Source organism: Melanerpes formicivorus, unplaced genomic scaffold (genome assembly GCF_026170545.1).
Source record: "Melanerpes formicivorus ecotype bairdi unplaced genomic scaffold, bMelFor1.0.p_v2 SCAF_32, whole genome shotgun sequence".
NCBI lineage: Eukaryota > Metazoa > Chordata > Aves > Piciformes > Picidae > Melanerpes > Melanerpes formicivorus.
In genome coordinates, this window is record NW_027142384.1 from 7,555,025 (window position 1) to 7,569,993 (window position 14,969).

Here is a 14,969-nt window from a genome sequence, read left to right on the forward strand (position 1 = left end):
GCTTGCGTATCAGCCTCGGCGAGGAGCAAAGCGCTTGGCGTGTAGGAGAGAGACGAGAGAAAAGGGTGCGGGGAGGAGGAAAGCGGGGAAGAAGGAAAGGGGGGGGGGGGGGGGAGGGGGGGGGGAACAACAACAACAACAAAAAAGGGGGAGGGGGGGAAAAGAAGAGCTGCCTCTTTAAATGCTGGGGGCTGAGCCCTCGCCGGGGCGTCCGCAGCCGGATCCAGTCTCCCCTCCCTCCCCTTGGCCGTGCCTCCCCGGCGCTTGTTGCACAGCCCCAGTGCCGGCAGCGCGGCGCACGGGCGCTGCTGCTGCGCGGGGAGCGCGGGGCCGTGCCGGGGCCATGATCCAGCCGCGCTGCGCGCCCACCCCCCCGTAGCCGCGCCGCCGCACGCTCGCCCTAGAGCCGCTCACGGCACAGCGCAGCCTTCCCCGCTGGGTAAGTTTGCAGCCGCCCGGTGCCGGGGGAGGGCGCGGGGGAGGAGGAGGAGGCGCACCTGGTCGGCAGCCCGGCTCAGCCCGGCTTAGCCCAGCCTGGCGGCGGGTGGTGCGCGCTTCTCGGGGGACGTCGCTCAGCCATCCCTAACTCGGACCTCCGGACCACCCCCGGCGTTTGCAACCCTGTAACAGGTGGCTCTGTGTCTGCCCGCTTCCCCTCGGCGGCTCCTGTGCGTTCCTCCTCCTCCTCGCTGCCGCTTAACAGGTGGCAGTGCCGCCTCGCCTTCCTCCGTGCAGGTAGGGGAGGTCCGCACCCCTCTGCGGTTACCGTTCCCCCTCCCCGAGGGGCTTTCGCAGTCCCTGGATGCTCTTACAGGGGCTCTGTTAGAGCGGGGAGAGGTCGGGTGTGTGCGGAGCCGAGAGCGGCGTCCTGCCGCCTCGGCGCTTCGCTGGAAGCCTTTCACGCCGTGCCTGCCCTTATGGCCCCGCTGTGTGTCTGTCGTTGCAGTGGGTATGGGGAACCAGGTGGAGAAGCTGACCCATTTGAACTACAAGGAAGTTCCCACGGCTGATCCGACAGGTATGGACAGAGATGAAGGGCCCAGGATCGGGGTCTCCTACATCTTTTCGAATGATGATGATGAACTGGAACAGCAGCAGGATTCAGTGCAGGACCTTGGGGGTGATCATCCTGCCCTGCAGCCCTACGATCCCCAGCTGCACGAGGTGGAGTGCTCAGTCTATTACCGGGATGAGTGTATTTACCAGAAGAGCTTTTCTGAGGAGGACACACTGCCAGAGGAGGGTGATGAAGGCAGTGGAGGGCATCTGAGCACCTACACCCCAGAGAACCTGCTGAATAGGTGCAAACCAGGTGACCTGGTGGAGTTCGTGTGCCAGGCCCAGTATCCACATTGGGTAGTCTATGTTGGCGATTTTCAAGTTGTCCACCTGCATAGGCTGGAGGTGGTGAACAGCTTCCTCACCGATGCCAGCCAGGGCAGACGGGGCCGCATTGCCAACCAGCTGTACCGCTACAAGCCCCTCAGCCCTGCCATGGTGGTGCGCAATGCCCTGGAGCAGGTGGGTTGCAAGGACCGGGACTTGAGCTGGAGAAACTCAGAGTGTTTTGCTGCCTGGTGCCGGTATGGCAAGCGGGAGTTTAAAATCGGCGGGGAGCTGCGCATAGGCAAGCAGCCCTACCGATTGCAGATCCGGCTGGGCGACAAGCGCAGCCACACACTGGAGTTTCAGAGCCTAGAGGATCTGATTATGGAGAAGAGGAGAAATGACCAGATTGGTAGGGCTGCTGTGATCCAGGAGCTCTCCAGCCACCTGCAAGCTGCAGAGGAGGAGGAAGAGGAGGAGGAAGACCATCATCATCCAGGTGCTCGGACTGCTGTGGAGTAGCAGCCTCAGCACCACCATGCTGCTTAGCCTGGGTGATGGGGATTAAAACTGAAGGCTGCGAAATTGAGCTGTTAGAAGTCCTTTGGGCCGCTTCGGTGCAGCTTCATTCCAATCACATGTGAAAGGAAGGGGGAAAGCTGATTAAGTGTCTGTGCTTTAGTGCTTAACTCCTTCAGTGCTTGATGATAAAACCAGTGACTTATTTGTAGAGGATAAAACTCAGGGCAATTCTAACCTTCTCCACTCCTACCTTTTTCCCTTCTCTGCCTTCTTGGTGCATAGCCTTTCCCTCAACCATCTGCCAGTAGGCCTGACCCTTCAAGATGCTAAATGCCTTTGACATCTACTTATCAGCTGAAGTTAAGAGTATTTAATACTATTAAGAAGGAGCCAACAACTTTCATGATGTGACCATGTACCTCAGAGCATCTGATTAGTTTGGTTGCTGAGAAGTGTGAGGATGTTGTTTTGCCTTCTCTTCTGCCATTTCTTTTCAGTTGTGGCTCCTGTTGGTATTGCAAGAAGCCACTTGCCTGGTGCAAGGCTTCATGGATCTGTAGTTAGCCTCCTGGAAGGTGTAAGGGAGAAATCACTAATTTTAGTGAAATGGGTTTGCTGTGCCTTCTTAATTGATAGGAACAGATGGACTAGGGAAACTCCTCCTTGACTATCAGTGTGTGGCTTTGAGGACAGAAGATTGATTTATTGCTGACCAGTCCCAGGGGAGGAGGAAGTTTACCACCCTCTGCATTGGTGTGTGCTGAGGCTCCTACAGGCAGATACCGAAGCTACACCATTGTTCTTTACAAGCTTTCTGCCCTCCCCAAAACCAAATGGCAGAGCTGCCGATTGCATCTGTGGTACGTATCAAGGCAGTAGAAGCAGGCTGTATGTGTGTGAGACTAAGTTGTGAGTAAGGTGTCCCTTGAGAAGGTGGCCCCTTAACTGGGTGCTCCTGGCCATGAGCATGTCATAGGTTTTGCACTGCAGTAGACACAGCTGTGATAGGGAGGAAGCAGAGGCTGGAAGGCATTACAGGCGGGGGATTTTGAGTGTTTCTCTTTCCTTACTGCAAGGCAATTTCCTCTTCATTAGGGATTTCATTTCCTTTTTTTGCTAATTTTTATGGTAAGAAGCTGAGCTATAGCATTAGATAAAAGGAGAGCACATGTCTAGAAAGTTGTTGCACAAGTCCTCTGTGAAACAGGATGGGAGGTGGAGTGTGGTGCTGCCTGCCTTGACTATTCCCTGAATTTGTTTTCAGCTCTTGAACTGGTCTCCTACACAGCACTGTCAGGTCTTTGTCCTGGGATCTGCAGTGTGTGAACAGACACTGATTTGGAGGCAGTTTCTAATGCAAATTTCCTTTCCCTTAAAGCACAATAATGATGAGGTAAACTTGAAGATAAGCTTGAGTCCGTGTAAATGATGGAAACTAACAGTGTGATGTAACTTGATGCATAGTTAATACTGTCTTCCCCACAGTTGTTTACTGTTATACCACAAATAGTGGAGTACTCTGTGTCCTTTCCTCCCCTGAGATGGGAGAAATATTTGTCATTTAAGAGTAGGTAGAAGCAGCTTTCAATTCCTTAAGACTACATCAAGCAGTTTTGCCATTGTGATCCAAATATAATTTTGTGTTGTCTTTTCTGCCTAAAATGGGAAAAAGCCATGAAAGGCTATATTATCCTCACTTTGGGAGGAAAAATAACTTTTAGGGTTATGCAAAGTATGCCATATACTGTTTCCTTAACGCTCACATTTTCATTTTGGGCTGTGAAATATCCAAATCCAAAGGAGAGTTCAGCACCAGGCTCCCTTAGAATGCTATAGCTCAGGTGTCTGCACTAAGTTGTTGGTTTTTTTTTCCTCTGATATGCAACTGAGTTACACTCAAGTTACTGCAGTTGTCAAGCAGATGTGCAGCCTTGCTTTGAGAGCACGAACTACTCATATCTAACTGTAGTAGGGTTAATACGTGGATGTCTGCACACATTTTATACAACTACCAGTAACCACCGCTAGAAGCTGAAATGATCACTGAAATAGTCCAAAAAAAAAAGTGAAAGAGAATCTCTCTGTTGTATTGACTGATACAACTGAAAGTATCTAGACAATGAGTAAATGTCTGGCTGTGGTTTCTTTCGTACTGAAACCTTGTACATAACAAAGTTTATTTCACTGTGTAATATAGGTATGTAAAATGTTATTTTCTTACAGATATTTTTGAAAGTTAAAAAAAAAATATATAATCCCTTCATAACCTTGCATATGAAAGTAAGTTGGTATGCACATTATATGCCAATCCTCTGAATGGGTTTTATTTTTCATTAGTGATCTAAAGTATATTCTTGGTCATAAAGTACAGAAACTGCTATAAATGTCAAATAATATGTATCTACAGGGTACTAAACAGTAAAGTAGTTGTGAAAATTTTTTCCCCTTGTGTCCGAAACATCAGAACTGTGACACTTGGCCATTTCTCACTTTCTGAGATACCCTGCATAGTCTGGCTTTGTTTTCTGTGGTGTTTCCTCCTCCCCTACACCCCCCCTCTCCCCCCTCCCCTTTTTGCTTAATGAAAAAAGGACCAAATCTGCTTGGGAATGGAGAGCAAAGCTTCTTTAGCCAACTGAAATCGTGTTTTGTGCCGATCTTGGTGCTTCTCTGTACCGGTCATGCCTTTTGGGATAAATTCCCACACAGGCACAGGGCTTTACAAGGAATCCCGGAGCTTGCTTTGCCTTGCTAGGACAGAGAGTGAAGGGGGGAGATTGCCTCACAGTGAAAGCAGAGTCTTGTATGTGTTCTGCTGTGCTATAAAACCTAGGTGCTCCTCTTACACCTGGGATACAGGTGTTGAGTACTTAAAACATAGATACTTGGAGTCTTTAAATTTATTTGCAAACTGTGGTTGGAGATTTATTCTGTCTCCTGGCATTCCATTATACGTAAAAGTAGAAGAGGGTGAGGAAGCCTTGCATTTTTTTATTTAGCCTAGAAGAGGGCTATCTCCATACAGGAATTGCTTATTCCAGCAGATGAAGATGTGGCTGTTGAATCTTTAACAGGCAGGTCCTTTTTCCCTACCTGTTGACTGGGCAGTGTTATTTAATAGGTGCTACTAAACACCACTGCAAACATTTCTAAGCAGTCTGGGTTTAAAGCCATGGGCCCATAACAAGCTAGATGCAAGAACTCAATTTGCTGTAGAAGCACATCGCCGCTGTTTAGTTTCTTGTCTTTGCTGTACTTAGTTGCTGTCACCAGACTAGACTGGGACTTCTAGAGCATGATTTTAATGGAAGAGGTCTCCCAGGAAAACAAACTTTTTTGTGCATGTGTCTGCTGCAAGATTTTGTGTAGATTACAAAAGAGAAGGTACAAGAACAGATACAAGTGTTCTTCCCTGCAGTTTCTTCTATAACACACAAAAATTCAGGTGTGATCCTCCTGCAGAACTTCTGGATCAGCAAAGGTCCTAAGCCTATAGTGAAGTTCGAACTTGCAAGTAGTCCCTGAAAGTCAGTTAGGCTATTCACATGCTTGAAGTTAAGTGTATATTTACATTTCCTTGTGAATAGGGGCCTGGAATTTCAAGCTGAGTTATCTGGTGGAAGTGTGGAGGATCTGAGGTTGCATAATCGCTGAGGGAGAACAAGCAGTGCTGTGAAAGCTGTTTCTCAAAGGGCCTCTTGTCCAAATAAGGCTTATTAAGTCCAGCCCAAAGTTTGGCCTCAGTTTCTCCCCGGAAGTACTGATTTCAGCTGCACTGATTTTTGAGAGGTGTGTTACACAGCAATTGTAAATTAAGCTGCTGATTGTGCTGCAGGCTGTCTCTTGATGTATTTTTTGTCTGTCTTGTCATGCTTGAACTTTCCCTTGAGTTTTTAACATTTAAAGTTAATATTGTTTGTTTTAAAAGCCCTTTTATTGTGCAAATGCTTAAACATTTCTGTGAATTTACTCATTTGGGCATACCTACTGCTACTGGTATTAGGACTGCTGTGAATATCATTTTCCACATGTTAAGGTTGGCAGGACTGAGTCCCAGATGTGTAAAGTGTAGCTCCATCTAGGAGATGTAGATGAGCAGTCTTTATTTCCCCAGAGTATTGGTGTGTTTGATGCAAATAACATCTTGGAGAAGGATTTTTAGTAAAACTTAAAACTAGCCCTTGATTGAGTAATTTTAAAAACACGATGTAGACATTCACCTTCCATGGCAGTGAGCAAGGACATAAACTGAAGACTGTTTCAGGTTATTTCTGATTCTGCATGAATGCAAAGTATTGATTACTGCAACTCTGTAGAGCTCACCTGGCCAACATAGTAGGCAGTTGTAGGGTGGGCAAGGAAAATACCCGAAAGCTAATTAAAAACCTGTATTTTCTTACTTGGAAAAACATAATAATCTTCAGACTGAAGGATCCTAGACTATGGAAGTAAACTTTCAGTTGTTTTGTGAACCCTCAGGCCAACTTAATTTTTTTTTTTGTCATGTAAATTCAATATTCCAGTCTCAGCACTAAAATAGGTAATATTGTGTGATGAATACGTTTCAGATTTTTTGAATGTAATGGTGGTTTCCTTTTTATCTTCTCCTTTACTGAGTTTCACTAAAGGTCTGTCCTTGGGTGTATGAAGCATGTTGTTGAGCGGTTTCCTGCCTGTGCTTCTCTGTCAATTAACAGCACCAACCATGACTCTAACAGCCGTGTAGGAACAAATAGTTTTTTTTTTGAAAGCAAAATTTTAATTTTATATCAGAGACTGATAACTAAGTAGAGTTAGGAAATGCATCGTTTCCAACTGCAGTTTCTATTTATAAGAAATCTACTGTTAATTGAGTATGTGTTGACTACTCTTACCAATCAGTGTGCAGTAATAAGGCCGGGTGTGTTGTGTAGTGGGCTTAGACTTTCAGATTAGAATTTAATTTGTTTTAAACCAGAGGTAGGAAGAAATCAGGGTGTTTTCAAACACCAGTGATTTAGATGGTTCTTTTGCATTAATGCTCACTTAGAAGCTTTTTTAAAAATGCACATTTGAAATCCCTGATATTTGTAACACCTCCTGGAATCATCCACAATAACAAGTGTAATCACAAAACATGATTCTTCTTTTTCCCCCACCGTGTTTTCTGTAGGCTGTCTTTTGTCAGTAAATGTTGAATTGTTAGTGCAAATATCTTCTTTTCCTGTGAAAGAAGTACAGATCATTGATTGTACCATTTCCTTCAAAATGAAGGGCATTGCATAGTAACTGAAAAGAAATAAAAAGATTTATAGTATCTTTTACAATTTTTTTCCTTCTCTTTGTATTTTTCATTGGTGTGTTTGGAAAACTAATGATTTTATATTTTTTCTTTTCATGATCAGACACAAAGCAGTCAATGTTTTCTCTGAATTCAAACATAAGATCAAAATCAAACTCTTTGGTTGTGTTCTACCTCCAAAGACAGAGGACAAGTGATCTATTTACAAGGTCAGACCATCAGCTGCTTAATAGGCAATAGCTGTATTAAATCTGATGAAGATCTGGCCCATAATTTTATTGTAAAAGTGGAAAACTAATTCAGCAGAAGATCATAGTATTAGTTGGCACCTGGGCTTGTCTTGGCTGCCAGCAACTGCTGAAGGAACAGATGTAGTGTCTGTGAGAGGGAGAAATGAGAATATAGCAGAACTCATGAGGAGTTTTTGGAAAAATCTCTACAACTTTGCAATTTGTGTGATGTTGTCTCATGGAAGCCCCAGAGGTGGAGTGGGATCTATGTACTACTCACAGCAGGATCAAGGATGTTTCTTGCTGAAGGTGATGTGGGTCATTTATTGTAGTAAGGCACTATATCCATCTGGTAATGGTGCTTAATTCATCAAAGGTTTCTACTCTGTACATATCCACAATGACAAAAACAGTGACTGAACAAGCAAATTATGCTTCTCTCTGAGATCCTGACCAGAAAGAGTTTCTAAATCTCACACAAAAGCACTGAGTCAGCTCTTCCTTACTTTCATCCAAAGTGCATGTTGTATATGACCCCTTCAGCCCACTGTTGCGTTTTTTCAGGCCTCTCTCATTCACTTTAATCTGCATCCTTTGCTTAATTACCCAGTGTGACGCTTCTTATTTCATTGTGCACCTTGATGTCTTTCCATCATCATTCTTGGGTTAAAACTTTTCTTACCAGTTAGACCATCTGTTGGCAAGGATGTTTTTCACACTTGGTCAGGTGGATCTCATCTCCTCCAACAGTCCTTGAACCTCAAATTGGGTCCCACAGATAAAGAAGATACTGGATGTATAACCAGTCACCAACCAGCAGCATCTCTTCAGTCCATCTCAAACCCTTTCACCAATAGGATCAAGGAGAAGCCTACCTGGGCATCCATGCTCTTCTCCACTAGTTATGTGTCCAGATCTCTCCAGCTGTGTCATTGGTGCCTATGTTGAAAGCAGCAGGGGTTAATAGTCTGAGAGATGGACAGACCTTGGTAGGCTCTCTGCATCCCAGATCTGAGCCCCTAGTGAGCAGCATACCTTCACAGACAGCAGGTCAGATTGGCAGATGGGGTCCTGTGTCCCCAGCTGCAGGGATTCACTCCTCCTATCGCTCTGGTGCTCTCTGCAGATGCAGCTCCTGCAGGAAACAACCCCCTTGCTGCAGGTGGGTCTCTGCTCCAGTGGGGTCTCTCCAGGGCTATAGGGGATCCCCTCTCCAGGCCTGCAGTGCCTCCTGCCCTATTCCATCTTCTCTGGCCTTGGTGTCTCTCTGCTGCTACTCTCTCCTTGATTTTTCTCCTCCTCTGCCTGTGCTGCCTTTAGCTGTTTATGCAACCAGCTGGGCTGAGGGGCTCAGATGTGTCCCCCAGTGGGGCTGTTGACACCAACTGTGTCTGGCAGGAGACACCTCTGACCTCATCTCACAGAGGCCACCCTGCAGCCTCGTGCCAGATTCTGGGCACAGACAACCTCTACAGTCCCTCAGGTGCATGGCCTGAGAGATATCCTGATATTTGAAGGACGGTTCCTCCAGTGGATGTAGGGGACCATGTCCTGAGACACATCACCACCATTGCTGAGCATATCCATAGGTTGTTCTTGGCAGAGCTTCTAGCCCCTTTTGCGCAAACTGCTGCATCTTTTGGCCACGCACTGCTGGCTGTGTGCCAGGCCACAAAGTTACGTAAGCCTCTCCCTAACACCTGCTAAAGGGGTGCTTGACTGTCCTGATCAGGATCCTGTCAGATGGAAATTAAGAACTCAAGCACTCTGATCAATAGGAGCTGGCACAGCTTGCTAGAAGGGTTTGGAGCTTGCTAGAAACTTATGTCAAACGGTCATTTGTCTTACTCTAGGTCTCTATGAACTGTGGTCTGTCTCTGTGTTGGAAGCAGAATTTGTTGCTCATATCAAGTTCATCAGTGGAAATTAACAAGGATTATTAAGAACCAAGATAAGTAAGGATCATATAAATGTCTGGTACCTCTAATTTTTCCTTACTCCTGTGCTTCTTCCATCTTGTCCTGTTTGGAATAGGCTCTGCTCTTTCTGTACAGCAGTTAGAGCAAGGAAGTCTCAAGGTGTTTACATAGTATTAATCAAGTCAATTAACAGACAGCAGAGGAAATGAAATGAGGATGTTCTGGACCATGAAATAGATGACTCACATTGCTAGAAAAGGTTTAATTGAGCAAAACAGGTGCACAAGTGTACCTGGCTCACCGCAGAAACTTCATTCACAGGAAGATGAGCCTCCAGAGAGAAAGATCAAGACACCTGACAGCATGCAGGGAAATCTGTGTAGTGCTTATGTAAATTATATCTATGGAGAATAGGTCTCCATACACAACTCCTCCAGCTCCTGTAGAAGGCAGCTGACAGCACTCTTCTTTACAAGGATTGTGAGCTCTAGTGATAGAGTTGATGGTCATATCCAATTGGGAAGAGGCACTCTGTCAGGAACCCCAGCATTGTGTACACAGTGAGGAATGTATCCTTGAGACCCAATGGGGTTACTTTATGAAAAAAAGCTTTGATGCTGTGCTTTTTTCTCTTTGTGTTTTCTGTGCTCTTTTTCCTGTGCTCCTCAAGAAAGCAATGCACCTATGGAAGAGTTATGCCGAAGAGAGAAATGTGCAGTTGTGGGGCAGATTGGTGTGCACATCTGGCCATGGTGTTCTGTGCTACAACCTGCCTTCTGGAGCTGGGTTCTTCAGCCCTCATTGCAAACTGAAGAACTGAGATAGCTACACCCAGTCTTGCTAATAAATGGGTAGCTCAAGTGTTTGGCTGGAAAGTGGTTTTGAACCTCTACTCTGCCTCATATTTGACCCATCATATCAAAGCAGAAGAGCACTAGCAACAGGGAACTCCTTCAGGCAGCAAGTAGTCTTGCATTTACAGCGTTCTCTTGAGGACTGGAACACCAAGGACTCAGCTCTTCCAGCAAAGAGAGTGATAGACCTTATCTCTTCCATGTTGTGCACATGTACAACACTACAGCCCTACGTAAGCAATGAAGACCAATTCCCATAGTGGTCTGTTCAGTGTCAGGCTGTAGCTTGAGCTAATTTTCAAGAGGCAGAAGTGCCCACAGCTCCTGGGCATGCACACATGCATGCAAGATGATGTTTGAGGGTGTTGGGCCCCAGGAAGCCTAGGCTGTAGCCACCTTATGTGTCAGTGGAGCAGGCATTGTTTGGTTTACCACTATTATTACAATCTACAGATGTGATTAAAAGATACCAAACTATTAGCAAAGTATTTTCTGATTATTCCTAAGGATGAAATACTTTATTACTTCCATGCTCACGTCTGCATTTACTTACCTGCAGTAGGCCGTAACACAGGCTTATGTGCCTGGATGCATCTCCGATCCCCAAGTCTAATGAGTTCCCACCACATGACTTAATTATGCAACAAAGCACAGGAAAGAAAGCCGTTAAATCTTAAATTAAGTTATTAAAATATTGCTACAGAAATTAAATAGCAGCTTGTAGCCCGTGGGAAGCAACTCTGCAGGGAAAACCAGCATTTGCAGGTGAGGTGGCACTAGGAGCACTTTATCACATTCATGGAGTGGAGGTGCCGACCCCTGCAGCGAAGCTGTGATTATAATGAGTCTCTTATCCAGTGCAAAACGGTTATCCCAATACATTTGTGATGGATGCTGAGGTACTAAATAAGATGATGGCAGGATATAAATAATGAGGTAGTACACAGCCATGTGTTGGAACCAAGCCACTAGGGCAAGATAATGGCAAAGGCACAAGCTTAACTTACATTGTGCGGTTCCTGTGGGAAAGGGGGTGGGAGGAGAATGTCACATGGAAAGCTGATTCCTCAACTTGCAGTGAGTAATACAACTCCATAGCCCTGCTTGTCTTTGTTCAGAGCCGGAACAAGCAGAGTTGAATTACTGCAGAGGTCTAACCCTAGGTGCAAGGCTAGATTCCAGTTGAGTGTGCTCCCAAATTCTAAAAATACAAAGGCCATTTCTGGCTTCACATAACTAAACTCACACTGAGAAAAAGAAGAAGCTGCCGAATGCATGCACACAGATTCATCAAAGAATTTAATCAATGTCCCACTGAAAAGGGATTTGGACTTACGCATGACTGCTCTGATAGTTTGAGACTATCAGAGTATACATTACTTGATATTTTATGATGGTTTCCTGTTAGGATGCAAGGCATAACTCATATTTTTAATTAAACATTTTAATGTAAAATAGCTGTGTCTCATGGTACAGCCTAGCAAAGACACAAAATTGGATTTTAAAAAGAAGCAGTGATTTTTTTTTTACCCACCAATGCCATTGCTTTTAAACATGATTCTACTCTGCCCTGCCCTTCTGCTGCAAAACTTAGAGCAAGAGCAGGAACATCAGTGAATTTATACATCACTGTAAAGCAGTGTGTTTTGTGACAGGTTTGCTTAACTATCTTTCCCTGAGATAAAAGAGTTTCAGCAAAAAATGGCACTATTGTGAATTTTCCCTGGTTTGCAACTCTATACATCCCGATCTACAGATTGCTTTACTGCTCTGATTAAATGACAAAGAATTAAGTAAAATTCTGTGCTGATTTCAGCAGATGAAAATAGCCATTAATAATCATATTTTGATTTAAATCACATTAAGTAGTCTGGCCTCTTACAAGCTAAATCTAAAGCCCACTTAAAAGAAGACTTGCCATTGGCAGTTGATCAGAACATACTGTGTGCAGCTGGTCATTGGTGAACTGCAGCAGAAATTTTTGCAATCAGATGGCAACTAGTCCCTTATAACTACTCTGAGCAGCATTGCATGGCATTCCCCTTGCATGGTATTCCCCCTGGGTACATGAGAGCACTGGACTTCTTACTAACTGAGAGGGTGAGGTTTTTTTCAAGTCTCTGATGAGCTTCTCAGTTCCTCCCTGACCATGGTAAAAAGGGACAACCCTTCACAGCATGCATTGGAAACCAGACATCCCACGCAGTCACATTTATAGATAATAGCTCTCCTTAATGAATGTAACTTGTTTAATGTTCCAGTTATCCCATAGTTTGCCAGAATGAGGAATGAAGAGGTGGGGCTGTTAGGCAGCTCTGGCTAGCCACTGGCCTCAATGTACTAGAGACATCATGGGTTTGATCTTTCTAGGGGTCTGCTTAGAAAGGAAAAGCATTCATTTAGCTCGCATTCAAAGTGCTTCCAGACACAGGAATTAACATGAACCCTCTGTCCTGCTTTCAGTCACTGCTTTTCATAGATTCAGAGTTAATTGCTCTGACCAGCAATTTTCCTTGGGGAATCATTATTAGGTCTCCCTTAACTGCTTTTTGCAGTCACTTCCTCTCCTGCCAGCTGATGGTTTCTACAGCTCAAGAAGGTCTGTCCACAGGCTTTGCTTTAGCCCAGCAACTTCTGTCTTCCCTGGGCAACAGCAGGGTTAACTCACAGCTCAGCAGCTCTTACAGAGCTGTTTGAACAGTGGCATTGTTGCGGGAACAAAAGCAAAAAAAAAAAAAAAAGATTAATCATATAATGAAAGAGATTATTAAAATGTCTCCCTCTATACATCTTTAACAACGTATACATGGAGACCAAGAATATTTCTTTGCTGTTCTCTAGGGCTTTTTCACCCATAAGGATCTTGAATCCAAAACACACAGCCCTTCTTCTGAGTCAAACTGATCTTGCTATAAAGCTTCTAGTCTTCTCTCTGCCACCTTTTTGAACCACGGCAAATCAATATAAATATTATTTTTTAATGTGGAACTGAAGTTTCAAAGTCTAGGAAACTCTAGTTCTTTTAGTGAATGTACTTCCTTGTCTGACCCATTTAACTGAGAATATAATTGGTACCAGAACCTGCAGGAGATAAATAAATTCATAATACTAATGAAGAGTCTGTAAATGCTGCAGATGCCCACAGCATCTGTCCCTTTGCTGTCTGAGAGACCTTGAATAATCCATGACATTGCACCTGTCACAGGTGCTCCCACAATGAATATTTTTTTCCCTGATTTCTTAGAGTTTTGAAGCTAGACAACTCTGATAAGTGGAGCTGCTGTTGTATGTCTGCTCTGCCCAGGACTTCAGCCCCACTTTTGAGAGAGGGCTAGATGAAGAATCATCACCCAGCATGATCACTTACCTTTCTCACTGCTGAACTGGGCACTGTCAGCCAGTTCCTCCACACAGACACCATTCCTTGGGGATGGGGATCACTGCCAGCATTCCACTCCTGCACCCTTCCTGTGCGAAATAAAGATGCATGTTAGCTGCTGCTTCCTATGCTTGGACTAGACTGTAGTTCAGGTGGCTGCAAAGAACACTTTCAAGAGTTCTTCTCATGAGAAATTGTCATTGAGATTATAAACATCTCTTGAAGATACTTGCAGAAATATTCTACAGGGAAACAACAGACAATAACACAGCAAAGCAGCTGTGTCATCTGTGCCAAGATCTTCAAAGCCAATATGTCTGTTCTTGGCCATTTGGACTGCTTTGTTCCAGAGGTGGCAAGGAATGGAAAGAATTTTTCCACAAGCTTTTGATAGCATATTAAATAATCTTTTGTTGTTGTGTTTAAGCAGCTGACATGTCAGTGGTGAACACTGTTATTGTCCGGGTAACATGTCACTTTACATTGCAGTATGATTTAAGCTTTTTCTAATATAAATCGAGAAGCCAACTGAATTTTGTCATTTTTGTTGCAGGGGAGTGCTTTGTGAGCTTAATGTTAAGCAGGTGAATGATAAACATGATCTGATAGGGTTCCCTGTCTATGAAAAAGACTTCTCTCAAAATTGATCAAATCACTCTTAATTGGTTCCCTCAAAACCAGTTTGTCATGAGAAATCTTCAACCAGAAACAATGCCTAGTTTGCCTGACCTCAACTCAACACCCAAATACAATGCATTGCTCAGATAGGATAACCCCTTACTCAGGGGAAAAAAAAGGTATGATTCTAATATGGTGTTATTTAATAAACTTGGGTCACATCTACTCATAAAATCATCTCTAATCTGCAAAATGCAAAGGCAGCGGTAGGGGACATTAGACACCAACAGCAAGGTTCAGCAATGAAGTTTGCCAGGGTTGGATTTTTCTCTCTCCCCAATGTAAAGAGATAAGAGGCCTCCATATTCTCTTCTAAATCAAGGATTTATGCACACAAATGATGGCCTATGTTCCTTTTAGATAATTTCTGTTTCCTATTACGCTACTCTGCTTCCCTCAAAACAAAATAAAACAATTCTAACTTGTCTGCTAATTAAGCGTAAAGTTGTCTGAATTTCTTGTGCTCATTGAACAGAATATATTGTGCTTCCACTTGCTTCTGAGCTTATGAGACACATTTTGCTATATTTGTACTATAATCTCTTCTGCCCCTCTACAGATGAGAAGGCCCAGCCTATTGCTTATACAGAACATCAGTTTGTGAAGCATTTTGTACATCCCCTGGGATTAGTGAAGCTATGAAATTGTATCATTATCATTGCCTACTGCATTACTGAATACCAGGCAGGGCATGAGAGAATATGCATGCATGTTTCTGCAATGACATTTTAAAGCTATGGTTTGCTTTTTCATTTCTTTACTTCCTGCATACTAATCCAG

The 14,969-nt window shown here is 44.2% G+C and overlaps 1 protein-coding gene across 3 annotated transcripts; it reads left to right on the plus strand.

Annotated features, from left to right (window-relative positions):
* The first annotated feature begins 253 nt into the window (after positions 1-253).
* On the plus strand, positions 254-14,622 carry LRATD2 (LRAT domain containing 2). 3 transcript variants are annotated; one of them, XM_068155545.1, is made up of 4 exons: positions 254-439; positions 947-1,825; positions 9,213-9,314; positions 9,949-14,622. In XM_068155545.1, the coding sequence occupies exons 2-3, from the start codon at positions 952-954 to the stop codon at positions 9,287-9,289; spliced, it is 951 nt and encodes a 316-aa protein (XP_068011646.1). In that variant the 5' UTR covers positions 254-439; positions 947-951; the 3' UTR covers positions 9,290-9,314; positions 9,949-14,622. The 3 variants fall into 3 exon arrangements, with proteins under 3 accessions (XP_068011646.1, XP_068011645.1, XP_068011647.1); XM_068155544.1 differs by having other exon boundaries at positions 9,213-14,622; XM_068155546.1 differs by lacking the exon at positions 254-439 and adding an exon at positions 518-735 and having other exon boundaries at positions 9,213-14,622.
* The last annotated feature ends 347 nt before the right edge of the window (positions 14,623-14,969 follow it).

Coding starts and splice junctions, on each gene's coding strand:
- LRATD2 (XM_068155544.1), top strand. CDS start 952: ATGGGGAACCAGGTGGAGAAGCTGACCCATTTGAACTACAAGGAAGTT. Junction 1,826..9,212: donor GGAAGACCATCATCATCCAG/GTGCTCGGACTG, acceptor GTCTTACTCTAG/GTCTCTATGAACTGTGGTCT.